Consider the following 25962-nt stretch of genomic DNA (forward strand, 5'->3'; position numbering starts at 1 on the left):
GCTGGGCTGTTCCTGGTAGCCAGGGGTCACAGATCAGAGTGGGAATACCTGGTTCCTATTGAGACACACTGGCGCTGTAAGGCTGACTCTGGCAAAATGGACAGGAGCAAACTGAGAAATAAAGGCAATTCTGTTCTAATTATCACACCCAGCAGAAGAGAAGATCCCAGCGTGTGTAAGATGCTCCTTCCCAAGCCTGATTCTGATAAAGAAGATCAGACCTTTATCCTCCTGTATCAATCCCTCCATGCTAAAAACTTCACTAACAGAAGAGGAGGGGCTTTTACATGCTCAAGGTCTTACTTAACCAGCTGTTATCAGAGTATCTGCAGGGTGCATGAACTCTCTTGCCTTACTTCACTGCTCTAAGGGGAGGCTGGCAGCTTCCTGATGAAACTCGGTGTCACTTATGAAGAGAAATCCTGCCTTTTTGGGGATAATGCACACTCATTAAGAAAGATGCCTTATGCTGTTATAGTGACTTAGGAGGGACACGCAGTAAGTGTTGCATCATATACAAATATTGTCACTATCTGCATCTCAGAGAGCTGAAAAGTTAGCAGGCAGAGGCAGACAGCATGTGTATCTGCAGGGCAGCCTGTGCAGCTCGTTGCTCCTCAAAGCCTCCCGAGAGCCCTTCAGAGGATCCCTTTGCTGTTGTGTTTGCAGTCGATGCATGTACCCCTGACAGTGCGCACTTGCTCCCCGCCCCCCCCCCCCCCCCCCCCAATGTGTATATTTGTTATAACACCTTGGGAAGGAAAAGGGTGCTGCCTTTGCAAAGTTAGATAACTGGCCCAGTTCTTTGCTGCCGGATTGGCTGGGAGAGGCCCTGTAAGACCACGCTGGCCAGCCGCCCGGCCCAGCCCTGCAAGGCTGCAAGCTATTTCCACAATTGGCCACTTCAGAGTGGGAGAGGGGGAGGTGAAGACAGCCGGGCAAACTGCATCTCTGCCAGGCTGCTTCCTTTCCTCCTTGTTTTTTCTCTGCCGGAGTAGTTTGGCAAGCCCGCTTTGGAAGCCTCTGAGCCCTTCTCGCAACGCCCAGGCGAGTGGGGTGTAGCACTGGCAGCCCGGCACCTGGCCCTCCCTTAGTTGTGCTACACAGTCCTGGGACAGGACATGTCAAGCTGCAACAGCGCCGGGGGCCCCGCTGCCCTGGACTTTCCAGAAGTCCTGAAGTCCCTGCTGGAGTACTCCTTACCCTGGACCAACAAGATGACAGGTAGGAAGGAGGGGAATGCATGCTGGGGTTTCTGTTTTGATTTCTCCTTCCCCTCCTGAAGTTGCAAGGCGAGAAGGAGGCAGAAGATCTTTGCTGTAAGCCCTTCAAGGGTGTGTTTCCCCCAAGTGTTCAAGTTAGACGGGGAGTTCTGGCACCAAGTGTGTTGTGCAGCTAAGAGGAAAAACGGCAGCAATGGATTGATTACAAAATCAGTCAAGAGTGCTAAGCTCCTGATCCTTTTAATCTCTGTGCTCAGATACTTCTTGGAAACCCTCAAAGCTTTGTGCACAGAGAAGGCTTGGGCACAAATCTCCATGCTCACATAGGAGCAACCTCCAGGATTGCCATCCAGGTTGTCCCATGGTTAATAACTGTTGAGCCTCCAGACATTGCCTCTTCCCAGCTGCAGCCTGCCCAGGGAGCCCAGCCCGCCTGGGGCAGGCTGATTCCGTGCAAACTTTGTGTTTGATGCTGCAGTTGTTTATCAGTGGGAGGCTGGGGTAGGGGACAGAGCAAATGTTGTCTTTTCTTTGCAAGGGCCCTTCTGTACTCCTAGGCTTTCCCGCTCTCTGTGCAGCATCCTAGAAAACAAATGCAAAGGACTCAGGAGGTTATTTAGTCTGGGCTTTTGCTGTGCTGAATGCTTCGCTCTTGCTGGACTGATCACTTCTCTGTTGCTGGCCATGCTCCAAGTGCCCATCACACAACTGGGGGACTCTCTGGTTTTGGATGGAATGCCACATGCCCTTGGCAAGCTGCTTTTTGGTTTTGTGTTTTAATGTTCGCTGTTGAGTGTTGGGGAGATGTGTGGGAACACCTCGGCTCAACAAGCTCGTGTCTAGGCACAAGTAAGTCGAACTCACAGAAGCGAACACGCACTGAGCTCGCTCTTCTGTAGGGAATTGCTACCAGGACACGCAGACGGGTCTGCAGTCTTGAGGGGCAGTGTGATCCAGGAGGTGGGAGCAGAAAAGCCAGATGCACAATGTGGAATGGGATCCTGCTCTTGCTCCAGGGTCAGCAGGAGAAAAGACTGCTGCTGCAGCAGTAAAGCATTTGTGGCAGGAAAGGCAGCGGCCTACACCGGCTGGAATACAGTGAGCCCTGTGGCACCCATGCAGCTCCCAGTGGGAAAGCGAAATAGGGCAAGGGGAGCTGCCACACCCCTTAAGGGGCTCATTTTGTCACATTGCTCTGCTGCTGCCACCTGTGAGCTGTCTCCCTCCTTTGCTGAGACTTTGCCCACTAATGGGTGTGTTTATGTATCACACAGTATGAAGCTGAGTGTGGGGACCAGGGCATGTTTTCTGAGCTGACTGATACCTGGTTAGAAAGCAGACCTGGCTGGGAGGAGGCAGTAACAGCCAAGGGAGGCTCACGTGGTGTAGAGCCTTGCTGTGGCTAAGCTGAAGTTTGGCTGCCTCTTTGGGATCTCTGGTCTCCACAGCCAAGTGGATTGAATTAATCCAAGGGAGGAGCGCTGGCAAGATTTATCTGTTCGGCAAGAGCTGGAGTCAGGCGTAGAAGGGAGATCAATGATTTGCAGAGGGAATAATTTAGTCTTAACTCAGTGTGGCTTATTTGGCAGCTGAGGGTGCTGTTTTGTGGTAGCTTTCTTCCTCAGCCCCAGGACCACCCTGCCTCTCAGCATCACCTCCCATAACCCTTAGAATTGTCCTTATTAAGCTGCCTCCCTTCCCGGGCCGGCATTCCCGTCATGGCCCTCCTCCCACAGAGCTCATTTCTCTTCTCCTGGCTCTCCATACCTACACACCACTCATCTGGATTTGCTGGATCTCAGACCTCTGTCTGAAATGTATTCTGCTATTCAAACCTCCCAGCGGGGTTTGCTGTATGTGTCCCCCCCGACCCTGTGCCTACCACTGGGCTGCTTCTTGCTTGCCTCCCTCCTGCATCAGAGCCGGGCTGCTCTGCATCATCTGGCCCTGACAAGACTCCCAGCAGTAACAGCCAAGGCCGCTGCATTCCTCTCTTCTCAGCTGCAGAGCAAAAGAGAAATTGTAAAACTCCAGGCAGATCCCAGCTTAACCAAGAAGGTACAGCTGATGGTGCAGTGCCTGCTTTCTGCTGGCAGTGGCTTGAGCCCCTAATCCCCAGAGGCAGCGAGGAAAAGCTCTCAGAGCAGCCTCCCTCCTAGCTGGCAGGGCAGAGCTGATGCCCGAACAGGGTGATGTGAGAGGGAAGCCACAGGAATGCTCCCCAGGAGCTCCCTCCCTCCCACCTTCGGGCCGAGCAGCTAACACTGTACAGGCTAAACCCTCTCCAAGCAAAGTCACAACCCCGTGGTGGTGCAGAACAAACCTTAGCACAGTGGAATGTGGGTGAAAATGTGCTGGAGGAAGAACATAGTCGATCTGAAGGGAAAAACCCTGGAGTAAAGGCTGCTGAGTGGTTTTAATAGCCTCCATTCATGTTACCCAGCCAAGCAGTTGCCATTGAGATCTGCAGGGGGGATGCGCACAGAGCCTGTTCCTTGAAGGAGCGCCGTACAGTACCGAGAAACAGTGTCATCCCCGGGGGCCTCCAGCATCAACAACAATGGAACAAAGCAACCATGAGAGCCATAACTGAACGGGAAGCCTGCAGCCTGCTCTGCTTTGGCTACGTCCCCTCACCCTGTTCCTAGAAGCTGCTCCTTCCCGACCTCACTGGGTTGTGTTCTCTATCTACCACCTACCACTAGCTGTTTCCCAGGCAGAAGCATCGCTGCGAGCCCGCTGCCCCTTGCCGAGCTGTGTGTGCCACCTCTGTCATGTGTGGTCTGACATCTGTGTTTCATTGCCCCGTGTGAAGTGGCATCTCCCTTTCATGCATGTACTTTTTCCTTCTGCCAGCTGAGCTTGGCAGGGCAGAGGGAGTCCATGGAGGGCAAGTGGCAGCTGTGGAGCACGCTGGGCAGCGGAGCATCACCTGTTTTGCCTGCTTCTTGCAGCTGGATTTATCAGCCTTGATAAACGATGCATTAACCTGCACTGTTCCAGCCTGTATGAACACGTGGCCCTCTCCAGGCTCAAGCGCGGGAGTTGTGTCAGGAGTCCTACCCCTGTCCCCTGTGAAGGAGGCAGCAGATTCAGCCTCCCAGCCTACACAAGAGAAGTAGCTGGCAGGTAGGGCAGATCCCTGTCTGCCTGGGGTTGGATGGAGACATCCCCTGGTCCTCGGTGCAGTAAGGCAAGGGGGGAAAGCACCTACTCCATGCGACTTCCAATCCATTCCTTTTCCTGGGACGCGTAGGGAGGATTTCAGACCTGATTTTGTGTCACAAAGACCACCAGGGTTTATTAGCAAGGGTCAGGTCAAATTGTGTCTTGTCACCGAAGTGAAATGTCTGAGGTTTGTGGAGAGACAGTTGAATCAAGCAGACACCTGAGTGTCTACCCGGGAGGGAGAGGTCCCTTGTCTGCTGGCACTTAGGAGGACATCTCTGCCCTGGCACCTGTGGCTCTGTTGGGTGCCGGCGGGGCCATCCCAGGGAGGTTGCCCACCCTTTCCTTGCCCGGCTCGCAGCGCTATGCAGTAGGTTTGCTGCGGCCGGCCCTTCTGCGGCAAGAGGCAGCGACTGCTGACGGGAGAACACTGTGGCTGTAGTGTCTGTCGCTTCTGCGAGCTTATTCATTCTGCAGGAGAAGCTCCTCAGTATCCGCCTGTGCTCTTGGGGATGAACTTGGCAACATTCGCTCCCTTTGTGTGTTCAGAAGCTTAAATCCCAGCACGGCATTCCTGTTGCTGCAACAGGGGGTGGTTGAGGAATCACAAGGATTGCTTGTGATCATGAGAACTTGCAAAGACTCCCCCTCTCCAGCAGCCCAGCCGTGCCAGCAGCCGCAGTGGAGTCCTTCTCCCTGCTGATGTTATATAGGGCATGCCGCTGCGGCTGCTGCTGGCAGGATGTAGGACAGAGGGAGATTAAATCCAGGTCATGTGGGAAAGGTGATCTCGGGATCCTAAACGAGGATATTTAAGGACCGGCTGGAGCGCTGGCGCCGGTTCGGGAGCGGCGGGCTCCCACCTTGCCCCCCGACGGCCGCCGCGGTTACGCGACCCGCCAGCCCGGGCCCGCCGCCCCCCGGTCGAGCCCAGCCGGACCGGGACAGGGGCTGAGGCAGCAGGGAGCAGCCTGCGGCCGAGAAAGGGCCCGTAAGCGCCGCGCAGCCCGGGCCGCCTCCGCGGCCCCCTCAGCCGGTAGCGGCGCCCCGAGGGAGCGGCGGGGGAGGGCCGCCCACGCAGGCGCAGGCGGCGAGCGCGCGCCCCGCGGCAAGGCGCTGCTCCGCCCCCGCCGCCCCCGCTCCATCCCTCCGCCGCCTCCAGCGGCAGCTGCCGGTGACGCAGCGCCCGGGGGAGCGGGGGGCGGGGCACGGCATGCTAATGGCTCGCCGGAGCCTGCCCCTGCACGTGCCCCGGCGGGCGGGGGGCGCGTGCCCGCGCCGGAGGCTGAGGGGCGGGGAGGGCGGGGCCTGCCCGCGCGGGGCCGCCCCCCGAGCGGCGCGGGCCAATCCGCGAGGCGGAGAGGGCGAGGTGGGGCGCCACTGCCGGGGTGGGCGGGGCCCCGGCGCTCATGAATACTGAAGCACGCGCGCGGCGTCAGCCGGCTGCGCATGCGCCGTCCGCCTCTTCCCCCGCCGTCTGCTCCCTGCTCGTCGCTGCCGACGGGTCCCGGGGAGCTGTCGCAGCCTCGCGCCGGGCGCTGCGGCCGCTGGCGACCGTTGACAGCCCGCCCGCCCGCCAGCTCGCGGGGAGTATGCCCGGCCGCGCCGCGCACCAGGAGGCGGCGGCGGCGGCGGGAGGACCAGAGCCCACTGCAGCCGGGGGGAGCGCGGGGGCCGCCGCGCAGCAGGAGCAGCGGGGCCTGGCAGGGGCCTTCCCGCTGGTGCTGAAGAAGCTGATGGAGAACCCGCCGCGGGAAGCGCGCCTGGGTGAGCGCGGGAGCGCGCGCGGGGACGGCGGGAGCGCGCGGCACACTCCAGCTCACCCCCCCTCTCCTTCCCCCCCCTCCTTACACCCCCCCCCCCCGCCGTCTTCCCGCCCCGTCCCTCGGAGGGCGGGACCCGCCGGGTCACGGTGGGACTGGCTGCGGCGTGCGCGGGGGGAGCGGCCGCACGCCCGGGCCTGGCGTCCTCCCCCGGTACGGCCCGCGCCCCTTCCCCCCCCCCGCCCCGGGCGGCTGTGCCAAGCGCGGGATCCCAGCCCGCCGGGCTCGGCCTCACGGGGCGGCCGCCGGGCCCGCCGGCCTGCAGCCGGGCCGGCTCCCGCCTCAGAGGCGGAGGGCAGCGGTGGCCGCCCCGCGGGCTGGGTCTCCCCGGCGAGCCGGTGCGACTGGAAAATTCAGCTGCTGCCATCGTCCTTTCGGGTGCATTTAGATGCCCGCGCTGGGCGAAATAAAATGCTGCAGGTACGAGGGGTGGGTAGAAGTCAGGACGTGACACGCTGGTTTTATTCCCTTGGCTGTCTGAAGCCTCCCCTACCTTTAGACGCATAGTTGGGAGCGGCAATTAAAAGGTTTCGAGTCTTTCTTGACCTTAATTGCTGAAAAATTGTACGGTGACAGGCACAAACAGCAAATCTCTTCAGATTAGGTTTGGTGATAATCCATAAGGGTATGACTGCCTGCACATGCAATCCTGTATAGGCTAGAGCTGTCTTTCTCCCACTGATTATGCAGACAGCAGCTGTGTAAATAATAGTGCTGGTGCATATAGTCCATTGATGATGGCATACTTTTTCTTTTTTTCACCTGGCAGTATTTTTGCCTTTCTGAGTATCAGTTTGATTTTGAGGAAGGCTCAGGTTTATCTGCACCACTGTAATGCCCAGTGTACTGGTATATAATAAAATAAGCCCTCACATTTAGGAATTTTGAGGTTGAGAATCATTTTTGGAACATCAGACAAAATCCAGGGTATACCACAGTGCAAGCAAGGTTGGCGAGATTGTTCCCAGTGAGGGTTCTAGTTAAGATCCATTTACTTTGCATGTCTAACATTGCGCAATACTGTGTAAATGTATCCATCTTGTGATTCTGGCAAATTTTTTTCTCCTTTCTGTTTTTTAAAAAAAAAGTCAACCTCTGACAAAGGTTTTAGTTATGTTGCTATGGCGCAGGATGCTGCAGTACATAAGAATCTTGAATCTACAACATTATGCTATTTCTTAAGATATTTCTGCACCCAATCCTTTTTAAAGACAATAGTGTAGCAGGAGCAATTTAGGTTCATGTGTGGAAACTATAATGGTAGCTGACTGAGATATGGCAGCTTTGTCTTAGGAGTGGTTTTCTTGTCCAGAATCATGTGATCTGGCCTATGGAGATATAAAACTTTAAAAATAATACGATTTTGAGGTAGTGCATTTTTCTAAATTTAGAAACATTTGATACTTTTCCTTTTACTTGATGACCCTATTCCAGTTTGGGAAGGTGTTCAGCTTGATTCTCTAAAGCTTGCTAGTGAGTCTGCTCTCTTGATTGCCCCTCTCCATTCATGCTGTGATGAAGTTCAGATTGTTCTAATTCTTAGAACTTTTACATAGATTTCCTTATTCCACCTTGTATTGTTTTACTTCACACTTTGTGGAACTTGTTGCTTTCTGTTTGTTTTGATCTCTGATACTTCTCTTGTTTGCATATTTGCAAGACAAAAGAAAGAACATCTTCTGTGTTAGGAGGTAGTTAACTCCTAATTTTACAAAAGACTTGTCAGTGAAATTGTGACTCAACCGACTTCAGAAGATCCTTGTTTATTTTCTGTTCCTTTACATTGTAGTGACACAACCAAAATGTTGACTAATTACTAATTTACTTAATACAGTGGTATGTTTTCAGCAAGCTTTCTGAAAAAAGATGCTATGCCTTTTGTCTGGAATGCCTGTTGACAAAAGTACAGTTTTCTGTCTTATTCAGTGAGAAACGGTATCAACTAGCTGCAGTGTCCATTTATAGTCTCCAAGCTACCTGTGGGTTTTCCAACTGCCGTAGGTAATTTGACTACCCAGTAAGCAAGCAGGCTTTCTAATCCTTCTGAGCAACAGAGGACATCCAGTTCCAACTGAATGCCTTCATCTTGAATGCCCTGCCATACACCAAGTATATCTGACCCGCCTTGCTGTAGGTTGTTGTCGTGTACATTGTAGGGATTAAATAAATGAAAATAATAATCTTTTTATAAAAAGTCCTGGGGGGTAAGGGAAGAGAATTAATATTCTGGAGCAGGAGTGTAGGTCTCTCCTATTAATAACGAGCTGCTGCATGCTCTCCAAAGGATGCCTTAATCACCAGTTGTGCTGTGGCAGGAGGAATGCCTCAACAAACATCACAGTAATGGGCATCGGGAATACAGAACCCTATAACCTGTCTCATTCCATTGTCGCAAGTCGAACTAAAGATTTATGGAGCAATCAGTCTTACTGTGTGTAGTGTTTTCAGTATAATTTGACAATATTTTTTGATGAACGAAGGGAACTTTGTCAAAGAAGTATTTGTTCTGTTTGTGGCTGGGAGAGCACTTGACGGTTGTGGCCAAAATGTATTTTGGTCTGGGTTTGGTTGGTTTGTTGGGGTTTATTTGAGGAAAAACCAGGATGTGGAATAAGGCGCTCTCCAAGCTGCTGCTTTTGGCTAAAACAGCAGTATTTCCAACAGTTCAAGACCTGGAATGCTTTGCCTAAATTACTTAGCATAAACTAGTGACCTCTCTGTTAACAGCAGATGCACAGCCTAGTTAATAGGTCACAGTAGCAGAATGAGGGGGCTAAATCAGACAGGAGCTATCAGCTGCAGAAGTACAGTCCAGATTTATCAGGGTGACCTTGAATCACTGCAAATGGAGCCTCTTAGGATACTGCAGCTCTGCTGTCAGGTAATACCTGTTTACACTATAAATATCTTAAGAGAATTAATGTTTCAGGACCCTGTGCTGGGGCGGGCGGAAACTTCCCCCTCAAGATGCAAGAAGTTAATTAGTGTTTCATTAGATATTGTGCACCCAGCAGGATGTTGTGCAGCAGAAATAAAAATTAAATGAATTGGAAGAAAGCCAGTGGGAAAATGTCAATGCAAAAATGATCATAGAACAATTTTATCTTTTTATGTATCGTGTTTGAAATACATGGGCACCCAATATGCATGTTAACTTCTGCTATTTTAATTTGTTTCAGATATTGCTGTTAGTGAGGGGAGGAGAGAGAGACAGCATAGCTGAGCAAAGCACTGGGGACCCGGTGCTTGCCAGTTGTCAACTTGTAGCAAAAGGACAAAACATTTCAGATGGCCTTCTCGTGTGAGGGAAGCCAGGGACGATAGCAAAAGGAGGTTGGACAGACCACAGTCTTCAGGTTACTGAAGTACAGCAGGATCTACAAGTATATCACATCTAATCGGCATTAAAAGATCTGAGAAGAACCACATATGCCCATAGCATAGTCTTTTTGGCATCTACCTTCTGAAAAATATTTTTAAGCCTTATGTTTAGTCTACTAATCACTTAAGGTTTCTTTTCTTTGGAGGTGTTGTATTAGATGTTGCAAAACAAAAGCACTGCTGGCTTGCATTAAAACTGGCGTTACTTATAATGGAATACTGTTTTCAAGAGTAAAGAATGTTTTTTTTCTTTTTAGTTGACATTTTGACTCAACATTCACAAGTGTTTTTTATCGTGTTGATTATAAAATAAAGTGATTTACAAAGAATTTGTGATTGTCACTTGCATTTGTTTTGGTGATGTCTTTACTAGGATATCATCCACAACCCCCAGTGTAAATCTGGGCTCGGTTGTGCTGGGCACTGTGCAAACCTTGGGGAAATGCACAATCCCTGATTCACAAGTTGGATGTAAAATGGTGGTTCCAATTTGGTGGGTGTGCTTCAATAGTAAGTAAAATCATCCTTATATGTGAAGTAGAGTGGATGTTGTTTCTTTACTAGCTTCAAGTAGGAGCGGTTTAGAAACATTCCGGTTATTGGGATCATGACTGTTAACCTGCACATTTGCTTTGCCCAAGCAAGGTAGGAAGGTTCCAAAACTCCCTGCAAGAGGGAGTTTATAGGAGAGATAGGAGTTGGGAGATGGCAGTTCAGAGGCAGTAGTGTAAAGTGGCAAGGGGGAAGGCCAAAAGCTGCAAGATGGTGTTAACAAAGCTGAGGTCCAGAATTCACTGCTCTGAATTTAGCATGTTCTTTAGGTACTTGCTCTTAGTCCCACGTTAGAGGCTGGTGAATATTTTCTCAGCTGTTTAGTTTAAAATTGGTATCTTCTTTTGTATAAAATGTTCACAGTATGGTAGATTAAAATGATAATTTACTTTGTATGGCAGCACTGTTCTTTAAGCCATAAAAAGCTCTTTCAGTCTCAGTTCCACACCAGCTAAGGCAACAGCGGAAGGAATGCCAGTTCTATCAGAATAGGTTTTATATAAATAGGCTTTTCTGATTTAGAGCAGAGCTTCACCCCCACTCCCACCCCCAATAAAGGAAAATACTCGTTTAGCATATTGTAGGCAGTCTAGAAAACCCTAATACCAAAGATGTGTGCATTTTGTTGGGCTAACCTGTGTGAATACTGGAGATCCAAACTGGTCCAGTGTATGTCCCTAGAGTCCTTGTTCCATTGAACTAAATATTTGCCAGGTTCCATGCTAAGACCCAGTTTGCAGTTGGTTAGGGTATGACGACTGGTGACCATTCCTTTTGACAGCAGTGCTAGCACTGCTTCTGCAATGCCTCCTTCAGTGCTGGTAGAACTGCATGGCTACATGGAGAACTGGATCAGGAAAACGACTTGGATTTTTTTTTTTTTCTTTTCTGCCAGCTTATTTTTATCTCTTAAATTATGTAATTATTCCATAACTTGAGTTTTCTGCTTGGATTCTGTCCCAGACAATTGTTAAGATTCAGTAGCTATGGGGAACATAGAAAAAGCCATTTTTCTGTAATATGTGCACTGTACCACAGTAAATGGAGAAAATTTAATCAGTCTTTTGTGGCTTGGGGGTGGGAATATGCCTTATTAGACATCTCCCCAAAGAGTGAAAATTGTATGTAGGTACTCTGAGCTATCTATAGTGAACAGCATTTGGAGCTATTGCTTTGTGTGGACATGCTGAGTCATTTCAGAAATAAATGCTTCTAAAATACTGAACAATAGACATCCAGGTCTCTGGTGTCCTATGGACCTTTTGACTAATTTTCAAATGTAATCTGAAACCCAATATTCCTTTCTTGTTTGTATCTAGATTATTCTTCTGCACCTTCTTTCTCTGTACGCAGAATAAACTACTCTGCTTCCTCAGAGTTTTCTTAACAGCTTCCCATGTAATCCTATTTATGGACGCTCACTTTTGCTGTCTTCCAAGATGAGCCTGTGAAGACCATGCTATTTTGCAGTGACTAGTTAACAATAAGCTAGATGCAGTATTACATCACACGTTGGTAAGTTATGACAGCAAAGATGCTGGTCTTCAAGGCTACTCAAATGTCTGTGGTCCGGCCAGTCATGGGGAGCCAGAGCATTCCATGCTGAGTTACATATGAATGTGTGAATGTTGCCTTTCAACATCTGACTTTTCAGATCAAGACATGAGACAGAAATACAGCTTACTGAATTTCCTTTCAGGGGGATTTTGTTAGACTCTTAAACCTTGAGTCTCTCCTGTGTTGCAGTTTGTACAGTGACCTACTTGTATCTTTCAGATAAAGAGAAAGAGAAGATAAAGCTTGAGGAAGATGAGGCAGCAGCTGCCAGCACCATGGCAGTCTCGGCTTCCCTTATGCCACCCATTTGGGACAAAACTATTCCTTACGATGGCGAGTCTTTCCACCTGGAGTACATGGATCTGGATGAGTTCCTGCTGGAGAATGGAATTCCTTCCAGCCCTACTCACCTGGATTTGAACCGGAATCCACTCTTGCCTGTGGCTGAGCTGGAAGGAAAGGAGTCTGCCAGTGCTTCCACTGGTTCTCCTGCATCATCCTCTTCCACTGCAGTTTACCAGCAATCAGAAGCAGCCTCCAGCACAGGTAGAGGGAATAATATGGGGCTCTGAGGGACTTCTGTTGTTCTTGTATTAAAAGGTGCCCCTTTAGATCAAAGAGGAGACATGCTAACCTGTCAATGTTAGCTGTGGCTGGTTAAGTAGCACAGATATGCTCAGTCTTAGTCCATGTGTCAATTCATGAAGGTGCTGCCTCTTCTCTTCTTCCCCACCCTCCCTCCTGGAAGAATTGAGTGAGTGTCCCTTAGTGTGCAGTCTTTCTTTTGAAATTAGAAGAGCTGAAACACCAACATAGAGTATTTGCTTTCTTGGTATTGCTAATCTAGTGAAAAGATGGACATGTTGAGAAAATAGTTTCTCAGGTTGTTTTACGACAAATTTGATAGTTTGTGACAAGTCATTTGTGCTACCTTGGTGGCTTGGTCTGCTTGGGTGAACTTATGCTAACTTAATGTACCTCAAATAACAATGCTTAATACAAAAACAATGAAGCAATCTTCATGCTAGCCTGTAAAATGTGAGAACAGACACTTGGAAAAGGTGTGTTAATGATGCAGTTTGATGTTCTGTGATGCTTTGAAGTGGGAATGGAGGAACAAAGAAACAAAACTGTACTTAAATGGTACTAGGAAACTTCAACTCTTCATTTGTAGTATGGAGATCTTCTCTCTTAAAGAACTTAGCAGCTCAGTTTGCGCTAGATTTGGAGTTTAAACATGATAGCCACTAAACTTTCACAGTACTATTTTATGAGCAGACTTTACAGAAAGCGTTTTCCTCGGGGCCTTTTCCGTGAATCTGTGAGAGAAAGGCAAAATGTGGAATTCCTTCAGTGAGACATAGGGTGTGGCTTTTTCTAGGTGGTACATGAAAAAACTTACTAATTTACTCACTACTTCAAATTGCATTGACATTTGCAATGCATGTGTGTATGAAGTTTGTAAACAGTAGATAAATAGGACAAAGTTTGTATGAACACTGTCAGTGTCAGACAATCTGTTGGGACATTTGTTCCCATGTGGCAAAGAAGTAGAATACTGTTGCATTTGTAACCAACCCACCTTTATTTAGTCCTTTCTTTGGAAATACAGTTGTCTGACCTTCTGACAGACCCAGAGACCGGGGTCTTTGGGCAGGATTGTTTCCGTAAGGCTTTCTATGGCACAAAGCTCAGGCTGATACAAGTTTCTCACTTCTTATGGCTGTGGAAGGCGCTTCGTAAGTGCGCAAGCATGTAGTTTTTGCTGAGGAAGTATTAACTCTTGTCCTGCATCTATCTACTCATGTCTGTTAGTCTGGCATATGTTCCTAGAGTTTGTATTACAAACTGGACTGTGTAGCTTCTCTCTGTACCTGCAGCTGTACAGCACCAAGCACACCTTAGGGAAATAGCAAATAATACTAGTAAATACTGCCCACAGTAGGGCAATAGAGATACCCAAGTTGGCTTCTTAGTTAATTCTCTTCATCCTGCTGAATGTATTGTAACTTCTCCTGTTGTTGCCAGAGTCCCCACCACAAAATGAGAGAAATACTCCTAGTCCCATTGATCCTGACTGCGTAGAAGTTGAGGTGAATTTTAACCCTGACCCTGCTGATTTAGTGCTGTCCAGTGTGCCTGGTGGTGAGCTCTTCAATCCTCGCAAGCACAAGTTTACTGAAGAGGACCTGAAACCACAACCAATGATTAAAAAAGCCAAGAAGGTTTTTGTCCCAGATGAGCAAAAGGTAACAGATCTATTGCTACAAACTTCTCTAGGCCTTGATCAAAGTTTCTGACTCTTTGCCCAAACATTTTGACACATAAAGCTAATGCGCTATACCTACATGACTGAGCAGAAGCGCTGCCAAGAATAGAATTGGCAAGTCAACTGCTGTTCTTGCTGTTTTGCTGGTTTGGTATCATGAGATAATTACTGGGCAGGAGCAACTTATCATGCTATACAGAGAAATTAGTAGTAGAACTATCAAATCACATCGTCATCAACTGCACTTTTGAAGGCCATTGTATATATTTGCCCAGCACTATGTCTGATCCAGCTTTAAGCAGCCCAGACAACAGAACAGCTTGCTTCCTGGGGAAGTTCATTCCCAAATTGAAACTAAGTACAGGGAGCATTTCAGTTGGACAGCTTCTTAGTAGCCAAGTCTCTTAAACTCCCTAGTTCTAGCAGTTGGTTTATCGTGAAACAAGACTCGTGTAAGGATGAAATCTCACAGTACTGTCTTGCCGGCATTTTGGTATCGGAGTCCTGCAAACCAATGAAGAGATTCTTCAATATCACAGTCAGTGTGAATGTCATTATACAATAAAGAGGTGTCTATTTGATGTAGTTGTCAGGTTGGCATTTTTTTTTTTCTTTCTTGCTACAGGATGAAAAATACTGGACAAGGCGAAAGAAGAACAATGTGGCAGCAAAGCGTTCCCGTGATGCTCGGCGATTAAAGGAGAATCAGATCACAATTCGGGCAGCCTTTCTTGAGAAAGAAAATACAGCCCTGAGGACGGAGGTTGCAGAGCTGCGCAAGGAAGTGGGACGATGCAAGAACATTGTTTCTAAATACGAGACCAGATACGGACCCTTGTAAGCACACCCCTTTTCCTTCTTAGGGCTCCTTGTTTTAGCCTCTTAGACTCCTCTGCCTTCTGTAGAGACTCCCAGAAATAAAGTTTGTGGAGGCTTTGCCATTTTGCATTTACACAAAAAAAACCCCCGAACCCCGTTTCTGTTGGCACAACTTGTTCAGGCCCTTTCCTGATCATTGTGTTGCTCAAAATATTAGTGTCCAGATTTACAACTTTGTTTGTAACACTGATAGAGCATTTTCTGATGTCATACGATAGAACAGATTCACCTGTCTGGAGGAGTAGATGTGGATCCTTCCTGACTGGACAGGGCTTTTGCTATCTGTTCTAATCTCCATTTTAAGTGGAGAAAGAGCCTAGGAGACTCTCCTTGGGTTTTTTTGTTTGTTTGTTTTTTTAAACTCCTGCTCTTTCCTCCCTCTCCACCCTGCCCACCCCTCCCAGTCAAATTGTAAAACATAATTTTAAGATATAAGTAGATGTTGCTGGGCAGCATCATGAAGTTGTTTCCTCTCCCATTCAGAGGCACTAGAAAGTACCTGTTGTATAGAACTCTATTCCTGTTGAAGAGGAATAGGGGAGCCTTTAGGACAGGAAGATAGGAAAATATTCAGTCTCTGGTAAAAACAGAGTTATCTGGAGGTTGAGGCGCAAGTGTTATACAGACCAGAGTCAGTGCAGTGTCGATTACAATACTGCTCAAACATCTTGGTAGGTTCTACCCCTGGATAACTTCCAGAAACCATGGAAAGAACAGTAGGGGATCTCTCACTTTACAGATATGGATAAAATAATTTCCTGTGGGTTTTAGGCTGTATTTCTACCACCACCACTCCTTTTTTTCCTTAGAGGGACTTCCCTCTTGAACTGCTGGTAAAGCAGCATGTTACACTTAACTGAGAAGTAAGGGAGATTTAGAAAAGGAGGTCTGGCTCATAAGGCTGAACCTTGAGTCCCATCTGTTAAGGAATTGCCAGTACCTTATGGTTTGGAAGAAGGTGGGTTTTTTTTTTAGGAAGCAAACAAGCCACTGTTACTTTACTGCACCTTACCTGTTGTACAAGAGCTTGAGAAAGAGTTTTGGTCCTTTGTCTCATGAACACTCTATGGAACAAGCTACACCCACTCTAAACACGAACAGTTTACCTCACTGTCTCCTGTGTAGCAGCATATCTGGTCTCTCCATGCCTGCTGGTTCTCTCTCCAGCATGTTTCCTGTTACAAAATTAGCACACAAGACTTGCCCTCTTGGAAGTAATCCATTCTCAGCACCAAGCGCTGCTTCAACAGTATGCTGTGTTAAAATAAAAAATATGTTGTGTGTGATGTTGGGACCTTCTACATGACCTACAACTGCAAGAACCAGAAGCTTTCACAGAAGTATATGTCTAGAAGTCCTCTTAACAAGAGAAGCTATCTTAAGATAGTGGCTGTGTCAGAACTCTTAGGCTACACTTCCTGGGCTAATATTTATATTAGGGAGTAAATGTGGGATAGAAGATGTTTAGGCTAGTTTCCAGTTCCCCTATTGAAATCTGAAAAGTATATTAAAAAGCCATTGAGGTTTCTTTTCTATACTAAAGGCTTCTTGCCTAACTTGTCTTTTAAACATAATGTGGAAATTGAGTTTAGACCAATTGTGTGTTGACTTCTTAAGGAAGTAGAGAAGCAGTCTAATTCAGAACACTTAAAGTAAATGTATGCTTTGAGCTATCTCCCCCTCTGTTATGCATTTAATTTGACTAGAATGGCTCTTGATGCAGTGTTGGTCTAATTTCTTTCAAACATACTGAAAATTGTCAACCTTTCAGCAGGGGTTTTTCTTTCACAGGGTGGTGTGTGGTGGTGATGGTGGGAAGTATGTTATAAATAAATTGTCACACTTAACGCTTTGCTTTGTTTAAAGTGACTTATCTGATTCCGAGTGATGCAACTTTAAAGACTTTTAAAAACAAAGAAACTAAAAAGCACACATGAATCGCCAGTCTTCAGAGTGAGCAGTGAAATCTATGAGGTGTCCCAACACAAACAACTGACGATGACCCTGCCTGCCTGCTTGCCTGCAAGTACCCCATCTGAACTACCCAGGGCTGGGCATGATGAAAAGTGCAAAGTCTCCTTAATTATGTATATGGCTTTCTTATCTGTCTTTCTCACTGTAACTATGAACTACAGTAAGCTTACTTATTGGGGTTTTGTCAAGACACTCAAAGTTCATGTCTCAAAGTCTGTTGACAGCCTGTGTGAACAGTGACTCTTTGTTTTGGCACTTGAGCAGAAGAAAATAGGGAGTTTTAAATGAAAGTGTATATATTAAGAACTGCTATATTTTAAGACTCTTTTCCCTGCAGTAGAATGAATTTTATCTAATACTGCAGCTCACTTCTGGTACAGTGTGGCATCTTGTGGAGTACTATGAGTGCAGAATTAAACACCAGGAAAACAGCAGTCTGTGATGTGTGAGATTTCCAGTGCAGAAAAGTACAGCAGATTTATTGAAACAATCCAGAAAGCACCACAGTGTGCCATACAAAGAGTAGTAATAAACCTCTATCAAATGACCCATGTAATAGTAAAACACTTCGGTTGCTTTCCTGCTCCACAGCTACACTGCTATAACCTGCTTTTTCCTTTGTTTCTTTTACAAGGCTCGCTTTCTTTTATGGTGTCTTGCTGAAACAAGATCTATTCTTCTGTTAATGATTTAGCAATCATGGAAAAGGTGCTAGTCTGAGCTGCTGATCCCCATGGCTTTTGGCAGTCTGAAACTATCAAATGAGTGTTCACTCCAGCAAAACAATGGCTATGAGCTGCCATATTACAATTTTCTGCCTCTTGACTACATGAGAACTGCGGTGGTGAAAGAGTATTTAGTTTTATAAAACAGATTAACGGAAACAGCCAATGATTTCCCACAGTTTAAACGGGAGTTTAAGTACCAAGACCCTTGTGCTGGTGTGGGAGAGTAGATGAAAGCTTGGACAGATTGCGGGGATGTTTATTGTGTGTAGAAGATGGAGGAATTGGATGGAAGTTCCTTTTGTAAGAGTTTCATCAGCATAACAAGAATCTACTCTTATGTTAAGGAAGCTTAAGAGCTAAATTGGTGTGAGAAGAGTGCTTAATTTCTGGGAAGGTAGTACAGGGACCGTGCTTGTAGCCAAAGTGGAGCTTGTAAGAGAGGAGTTTATTCATGCCTGGAGATTGATAAACAGCATACATCTCAAGAAAAATAATCTTGAAAGCTTTGAGAAGCACAAGTGCTGAAATTGAGGCACAACTAGTTACCAGCAAAGCTCAACACTATTATGTTGAACAAGTATTTTGACTTTGCGTTTACCCAAGGGATTCCACCCCTGATTTCAGAGCAGAAGGGCAAAGAGAAAAAGGTGTAAAGAAGCAGTTAATGTTGTAAACTTAATTTTAAAAAATAATAAAAAAATCTCAAACCCCAGAATTCATAACCAGTTTTTTGAAGGCATAACCTTTGTAAAGAGCATATACATTAGATGCAGTTATTGACCTATTATTTTTAATGGACCATGTTCTGAAGTCAAGAAAGTGCTTTTGTAACCAGCAAAAAAGTTATATATATATATATATATATATGAGTATATTATTATAATTTGGGATTCCAAAGCTCTCAGATAATCTTGAGGTATTCTCTTCCAACAAATTAATAGTGTAGCTCCACATTGCTGAAATGTCAGCATATATCTCTATCTGTATCAAGTATTGCTGATTTGGACTGATATTTTTGGTATGTACTGGTTTTTGTTGTTGTTTTATTTTGGTGATAAAGGCCAAACCTTGGATTTTAAAAAAACCCAAAAAACCCCAAAACAAACAGCCCTGACAGCATGTAAATGTAGCAACTTCATTCTTCACTGTGAGGGTGGTGAGGCACTGGAACAGGTTGCCCAGAGAGGCTGTGGATGCCCCCTCCCTGGAAGTGTTCAAAACCAGGTTGGACAGGGATTTGAGCAACCTGGTCTAGTGGAAGGTGTCCCTGCCCATGGCAGGGGGAGTGGAACTAGATGATTTTTAAGGTCCCTTCCAACCCAAACTATTCTATGATTCTGTGAATTCTTTTTGCAGTTGTTATTTCTAAATTTTGTTAGCTTTGAATGGCAGTTCTTGGAAGTCATGCTTCCTGTTTAAATCACAAAGCTAAAGGGTATTGTAACTGGGCAAGGAGTTGCTAATCCTTCATTTGGGTCTTGCTGTCTTACTGCTTTAGGAATATCTTTTAAATACTTACATATTGTATACAGGATTTGGTTTTTCATTATGTCATATTTTAACAGCAAAATGCTCGGTGAGATTAGTGTGTGCAATTCTATTAGATTTTTCTGTTGTATTAAAAGCTTACACAATGGAAACTAACAGTGAATGTTCATTAGCTCTTTCTTTCAGAGAAGACTGTTAGCAAACTCTTGTGCTTCCTTGTAGGACAGTGCAAATTTGCACATTCTGTGATTCATGTGTCTACGGGTTGCAAAACTGGAAAATCGCACTTTAGGGTGAGTGCAGCTTAACTTTTGTAGCTGGAGAATTTTTTTTGTTAAGAAGCAACATCTTTAAAGATAGATGAGAAGGTAGTAACTATTTAAAGGAGTGTAGGTATTGCCAGACAAAAATTTATGTGCAATGCTGAATTCCTTTCTCAGTTTTGGCAGTCTCAGGAAGTTAAGCTTACTGCTTCAGAGCATTCTGTTCCTCTCAGAACTATTAACTATATAATCTTGTTTCTTTGACTAGGATGACAATCCTATCCATAAGTGATAACGTGGGTACATTTTCATAGTGGTCATAAGAAGACCAATATTCTTTTAGCTCAACTTGAACGTTAAAAGTTGCTGAATAGACACTGTTAGAGTCTGAAGTTCTCTAGCCTTGAAACACGCTCTGTAGAGGCCATAAGTGTGCCTGATGCCAATGTACCCCATTCCAGCCATAAAGGGACCATCTCCAAGGGGAGAGAATAAAGGGAGTGCACCTTTCAGCATCACTGCAGGGATTGCCAGTAAAGGGAGCAGTTTTTGACACAGCTGTACGTTCATTAGGAAGTGGATTGACACTAAACAGCCATTTCACAGTACTAACTTTGAAAATATATAAACTGTTGATGAGATTTGTGGGCAATGAGTGTTGTCTTATTCTACAGAATAACGATGCACAACATTTAATGCATTATTGCTTTCATACATGGTCTTCTAATCTACATGTAGTTATATCTCCTTATAATAATGTGTTTTGTATTTAAAAATTCCCTAGAAGCTTAATCTTTCACCTGTTGTCAAGCTCTGCTCCCACTGAAGCTAGTAACAAAGATCTCTAACTCTCACAGGAAAAAAAGTCTTTACTCTCACATGGGTATCATAAAGTTTTAGCAAGCACTGGAGTCCTGGGTGTCTTTGCTTTACTCTGGAGCATTCAGTGCTGGGATCCAGGTGGATGTATTGCAGATTGCAGGTGTAATGTTGGTAAACTGGTTCTATCACTTGTTCATTTACACAGTTAGTGGCAGTTTTGATATTCAGATAGTCTGAATTTTGCCCTGCATGGACAGGTGAAAAAGTTGTGTACTATAAACTTGCACTGGGAGAAGAAATATTTTTTAAAAGAAAAAAAGTATGTGGCTTTTTGCAGTTCTTCTAGTAATGTTTTATGTCTTTTCTGACAATTCTCCGTTTCCCTGCTGTGCTGTTTGAAAGCCCAAGGTGTTCTAGCTGTAGAAATCACTGTCAGTGTTATCTGCAGGACTGCTACTGATTGTACCGAATTCATTTCAAGTTGGGAGGTGCAGTGGAAGGCCAGCAGCTTTGGGAATACTGTAATAAAACCACTTGTGTGGAAAAATATTTTTGTGTAGACCGCAGAAATAATGGACTTGCATGGAAGAGAGCATTGCTGCTTCAGCCTTGTAAGCCTCTTCAGCATAACAAGGCTTTGTTCCTTGTGATCAGATGCCTTCATTTTTAGTGAGAATGGAGGTATCTTGGACCTTTGTAAAATCCAGATAGGCTTTTGTTCACCTGTATGGTTTTTAGCTGCTAAGCACAAGATGAGAAATGCAAATTTGTCTTAATGCATAAATCTCATATTTTTAGCAACCTACATCTAAATACGTAAACAGCAAAATCACTTGTTAATGCTAGTGTTTTGCAGCACTACAAGACACTGGCTAGCTTTCTAGATTTTCAGATAATTACTCTGATCTGTATATCTGCCACTGTAACATGCTGAAGATAGATAAACTCACGATGAAAGACTGGGAAAGAGGTAGAAAGAATAAACTTAACTAAACTTCTGTGGAGATGATAACATAACACTAATTACAATTATTTAATTCATGATAATGCAAATTTATCATATAGAGTGTAATTTGTTAGTTTGATAGTGTGCTATCCCCTAGTGAGTCACTTTTGGAATGCAAACTTCTTGAAGTTCAAGCAGCTACAGGAGAAAGGGAATTCTTTGAGGAAGATATACATACAGTATAGATAAACGTACTTGGCAAGAAGAGTAAAGAATGGAAACAGGAAGAGTAATGCAAGAGTCTGACCTCAGCCAGATTGCTGAAACTGAAGCCTCACTGTTTATAATTTTAGGACAATTTGGTTCCCCTCAGTTTAGCATCATACAAAAGATACGTACTCATTTAGATTTTTGGGAATTTCCTTTTCTTGATCTCATTTCCACAGTCTGGAAAAAAGTGAAAGGAATATACAGACAGGGAAGAGAGTTACTGCAGAAAGGCATGAAAAAATAGCTATTGCTTTAACTAAGTGCACTGTTGCACTAGGACTTGACCTGCCGTTGTGAACTGATAGTGCTGTGTTGTGAAGAAATTACTATCTGAGGCCCCAATATTTTAAGGCCTCAATTCTGCTGTCACTTCTGCATGGAATGAGCCTTGTATCTGTAGAGAAACATGTGGACTTCACAGGATCTGTTCTTGAACATGAAGCTCTGCCCAGGCAGTCAGATGCAGAATTGTGTCCTTAACACACGATCAGTTGTAGTTATAAGCCTGTTGATATTAAGTGTAAATTGGGTGCCTGTTACATAGCTAAAACCCTTCTTACTTCATTTTCCCAATTAAGGCATGAGCAGAAGCCCTTTGCTGTACAACATCTGTAAAAAAAAAAAAACAAAAAAAAACCAAAAAAAAAAAACCCCGTACTTCACATATGTCTAGTAAATTAAGGCATGTGATTTTGGTCTGTGGGTCTCAACAAACTTTGCTCGTGTACCTGCCTGAATGTTTTCTTAGATCTGCAGCTATGTCTTAGTGAGAAGGTATGGTGAGAAGGATTTGTTTTCCTGAGGGGGCACAATAGCAGCTTTCATCTGTCATGCTGCAGATGGCTGCTTGCTACTGGCCAGGATCATGGATGGATGCATCCTCTGCACTTTTATGTGAAGTTGTCTGAAATATGGTGATTAACATGATTATTGGAATACTGTATTTTGTATAACTTAGAACATGTAAATACACTTTTAAAACTAATCTGTTCTATGAAGTAATAAATAAGTGCTTCCATTGTAATAACTGAATATTGTTAATGCTTCATGTAGCTTGATTTGGGATTATTTTTTTTCCTAGAGAACTACAGAAATCAAAACAAAGATTGATGTTGTGGAATTCTAGTCTAGTTGTGATGCTTTCTATCAACAAAAAATGTTTTAAAATTAATAATGAGCTACTTAAGCAGAGAAACTGAGAATTTGAGGGAATTGATTCTCTTCCAGTCTTTCTTTAACAGTAGTCACTGATTACATTCATAATTGTACTCTTCCCATCCCATTAGCTGGACAGTTGATTTGTTGTTTGTGAGTAGCATTTGGAAAGTGGCGATATTAAATTATTCGTAAAGTTTAGTGATTGAGGAAAACTAAAGTGGTTTTTTGGGGTTTTTTAAACTATTCACTCTTGGCTCAAATAGATCTGTCTCCACCCTTCAGCCAGACTGCAGCAAGTTGCAATGAAACAGTGAGTGACTGTTACTGATGCTCGTTTGTAATCTAGATAGTCTACATGTTTATTAGTTCTATTATGTACATAGATGACGCAGGTATCCTGTTGTGGTGTGGAGAGAGAAAGTGGTTAATGACTTGAGGTTTTGCTGAGTACATGTTCACTGGATGCTGCACAGCTGGAACTTTCATCAGCTTTCATGACCTTTTCTATCTCGTGTTAAAAGAAAAAAACCAAAACAGTCGAGTGAGAATCATGAGCAGTCTGCTAGGAAATATGAACACTTGGGTTTTGAGGAGGAGGTGAGATTGATCCATCAGCCTTCATCCAAAGAGATTAGCCTGTGATGACACTTTCTTCAGCCATAATGTAACTTCTTTGTCTTTAATGCTGTACTGGAGCAGTGTTCTCTCTGGTAACAGCTGCATCTGCAGTGTTCCATAAATGACAAAGCCACAACATCTTCTGTAGTGGGCAGAGATGGTGGCATCTCTTTTTTTTTTTTTGTCTTCTTTTTTTCCTCCCTTCTAAGTGTCTCTAAGCTGTAAAATAGCTATGAAACAGCCAAGCATATGTGCAAGTTATTCAGAAAACTCTGTTCCTGTAAAGCTTGTTCAGAGATACAGTTTTTAACTAAATAGTTTGAGGGAACTCCTATCTGCTATATTTGGCCTGAAATTCTGTTGCCTCTTGGATAAAAGTATTTTTTTGGCTTCAGATGTGACACCGATCTGTCCCATTCATTCAGTGGGATGGATGGATGATAAATCTGCACAGTATTTATATAAGATATAAATCCGATCTTAGTTGTTACTGCATGTTAAGTTGTTGAATCTCTTGGATGTCTACTCCTTGAGGTTGTCTATATATTTCCTGTAAATGTAACTGCTTTTTGAAGCAGTCCATCAAGTGCATTTGAGATCATCCTGACTGAAAGATTCTATAGAAGTGAAAGAGATTATAAAGATTGTAAAGCGGCTGGGTAAAACTGTATTGCCATAAATGGTTTTAATTTATATATGAATCTTTTGTCCCAAACTGCTTATTTTGTACATAAACCTACACACTCCTGGCAGCTGATGGGTGAAAATAAAGGTGCTTAAACAGCAATCTAATGAGGAAAGGGCATTTCACTGTTGCAGAGTTGGTATTATTTTATATTTCCATTTATTACACTTTTTTAAATGTATAAACCACAGATTTGAATTCTCAAAGTCTTCAGCTTGGATTTTGTGAGTAGTTTAAATCTTCTCACCTCTCTGCTCGTAACTGGTTTTTAAGGAAAAAAAAAGCTTTTGTTTAAAATGTAAAATTTTGACTGTATTAAATTCTGTTAGTACCCTTCCTTTTTAAGAAATAAAATGTATATTCCACTATGCTGAGATTCAGTATTTTTGTTCTCTAGATAGCGTATTGTGTGCTGTACACTTCAACTGCCAGTATTACACCTGCGATTTTCATTGAAGTTGGTAGACACTAAAGCAACTGATCACCTTTAAGTTCTTGCTGTGCATTTCCCATGTGTTAACTGTTAGGTGTGCTGGTAACAGTTATGCAATTCCCCACTTTTATTTTCTGGATTAATTGATTTCAAAAACTTCGCTAGATTTTGCATTTCTCCTGTAATGACTATAGGTTGAGCTCTTTCAGGTAGGGGGACAAGTCCTGAGAACTAGTAGTCAGCCACAGACACTCGGACCTTGCTTTGTCTGTTACTTTGGGGTTGACAACCACAAAATAATCAGAATTTAGTTTTCTTTTTTTCATGGGAAGAAGCAGAGTCTAGAGTAAGTAAGTTTTGACCACGAGGATAGCTTTCTTCATTCCTTTCCATTTTTTGACCTAAACCTTGATTGTTTGATTTGGGATTTTTTTTCCCTTTTTTTTTTTTTTTTTTGTCAAGGGCTGGTAGGTGAAGATCAACCTGGTAAGAAAAGTATGTCTTCTATACATTCACTGCTTCTGACTGGAAAGGACCGCTTTCAGAAAAGGATGTGTTCACTTTCCTTGGCCTCTTACAGTCCCTGATATTTTTACCTGAGACACATGCTCTCAAGGAAAATGAAATCGCTGGTGTTTTAGTTATCTGGAATATCTTAGCTTATCTGGAAACTACAGCAAGGTAGAGTTTGTTAGTTCTTTGCTTTTGTAAAAGGTATCTTGTATGATTAGTGATGGGGGGTGATAGGAAGGAAATGAAATTGCAAACAGGAGGAAGGGGGGAAGATAGTATTTCTGATCCAACCCTGCAGGTAGGCTTTCATCTACACAGACACTCGATGACCATTTCCTGACCTTTGAGGAAGAGATTTCTAGTCCAGGCATTAGAAGGTATTGGGTTGGCAACTCATGTGGTCATTCACCAGTATAATTTTGAAATGTGTGTATGAACATGACTACTTGCAACCTACCATAGTGGATTAGGAAAAAAATTCACATGGTTTTGCAGAAGGAATAAATTGTGTCAGTTAGTTGTTTTTCTCTGGCTATCTTCCAGAGCCATGGCACAACTAGTGACCCATAGTGTGTATAAAAGCTAAAACAGGACCTATTTAGAGGGAGGGGCTTAACCTGTACCATGTATGGAAGGCCAAGGACTTGACGGGCAAAGCAAGGAATTGCAGTAGAAACTGAGTGGATACAAGAATGTGTTTCTTGTATCCTTCTGGTGTTACATGGCCTTAACATAGAATCAGGGGAGGATATTTGGTATCTTTTCCCTGTTGTGATTGGGGCTGGCAGCAGCATGGATGTTTATCTCCCTTGTTGGGGGGAATCTGCTGACCTCAGGACTTCAAATGCATCTGTACTCATTTTTTCTCCTGGCTACACCAGATCCACAAAGGAGTGGGGAAAGGATATGGCTCCTGTTTGGTTTGTAGTGCTCTTCAGTGGCAACTGGAATGCCTTATCTGAGAAATGTGCAAGGGCTACATCCACCAAGCTCTTCGGGGTTTTTGCTTGCTGTTGGTTGTGGTTGTTGGCTAGACATGGCCATTGAAAAAATATTTTAAGTGCCTTATGTGGCTTTCAAATGATACAGTTCTCTTAGACCTGGGTAGACTGTTGGCCTTTGAGAGCCTAAATCGGAGGGGTGACCAGGTTGCAAAAGTGGTTTCAACTTCCACTTGCCCCTGAATTCCCCTTCAGGCATCCTATGGCTTCA

The 25962-nt window shown here is 44.6% G+C and overlaps 1 protein-coding gene across 2 annotated transcripts; it reads left to right on the forward strand.

The window, feature by feature from the left end:
* The first annotated feature begins 920 nt into the window (after nt 1-920).
* Nucleotides 921-24172, forward strand: TEF (TEF transcription factor, PAR bZIP family member). 2 transcript variants are annotated; one of them, XM_074826780.1, is made up of 5 exons: nt 921-1224; nt 11924-12250; nt 13733-13953; nt 14599-14810; nt 16719-24172. In XM_074826780.1, exons 1-5 carry the CDS (start codon nt 1122-1124, stop codon nt 16738-16740), a joined length of 885 nt encoding a protein of 294 aa, XP_074682881.1. In that variant the 5' UTR covers nt 921-1121; the 3' UTR covers nt 16741-24172. The 2 variants fall into 2 exon arrangements, with proteins under 2 accessions (XP_074682881.1, XP_074682880.1); XM_074826779.1 differs by lacking the exon at nt 921-1224 and adding an exon at nt 5853-6158.
* Nucleotides 24173-25962: the final 1790 nt, after the last annotated feature.

The sequence above is a fragment of the Strix aluco genome, chromosome 5 (genome assembly GCF_031877795.1).
Source record: "Strix aluco isolate bStrAlu1 chromosome 5, bStrAlu1.hap1, whole genome shotgun sequence".
Classification (NCBI taxonomy): Eukaryota; Metazoa; Chordata; class Aves; order Strigiformes; family Strigidae; genus Strix; species Strix aluco.

Bases quoted from the DNA above. Each gene is read 5' to 3' on its own strand.
- TEF (XM_074826779.1), top strand. From the start codon at position 5,984: ATGCCCGGCCGCGCCGCGCACCAGGAGGCGGCGGCGGCGGCGGGAGGA. The intron at 6,159-11,923 runs GTGAGCGCGGGA...TGTATCTTTCAG, and splicing joins GCCGCGGGAAGCGCGCCTGG to ATAAAGAGAAAGAGAAGATA. The intron at 12,251-13,732 runs GTAGAGGGAATA...TGTTGTTGCCAG, and splicing joins AGAAGCAGCCTCCAGCACAG to AGTCCCCACCACAAAATGAG.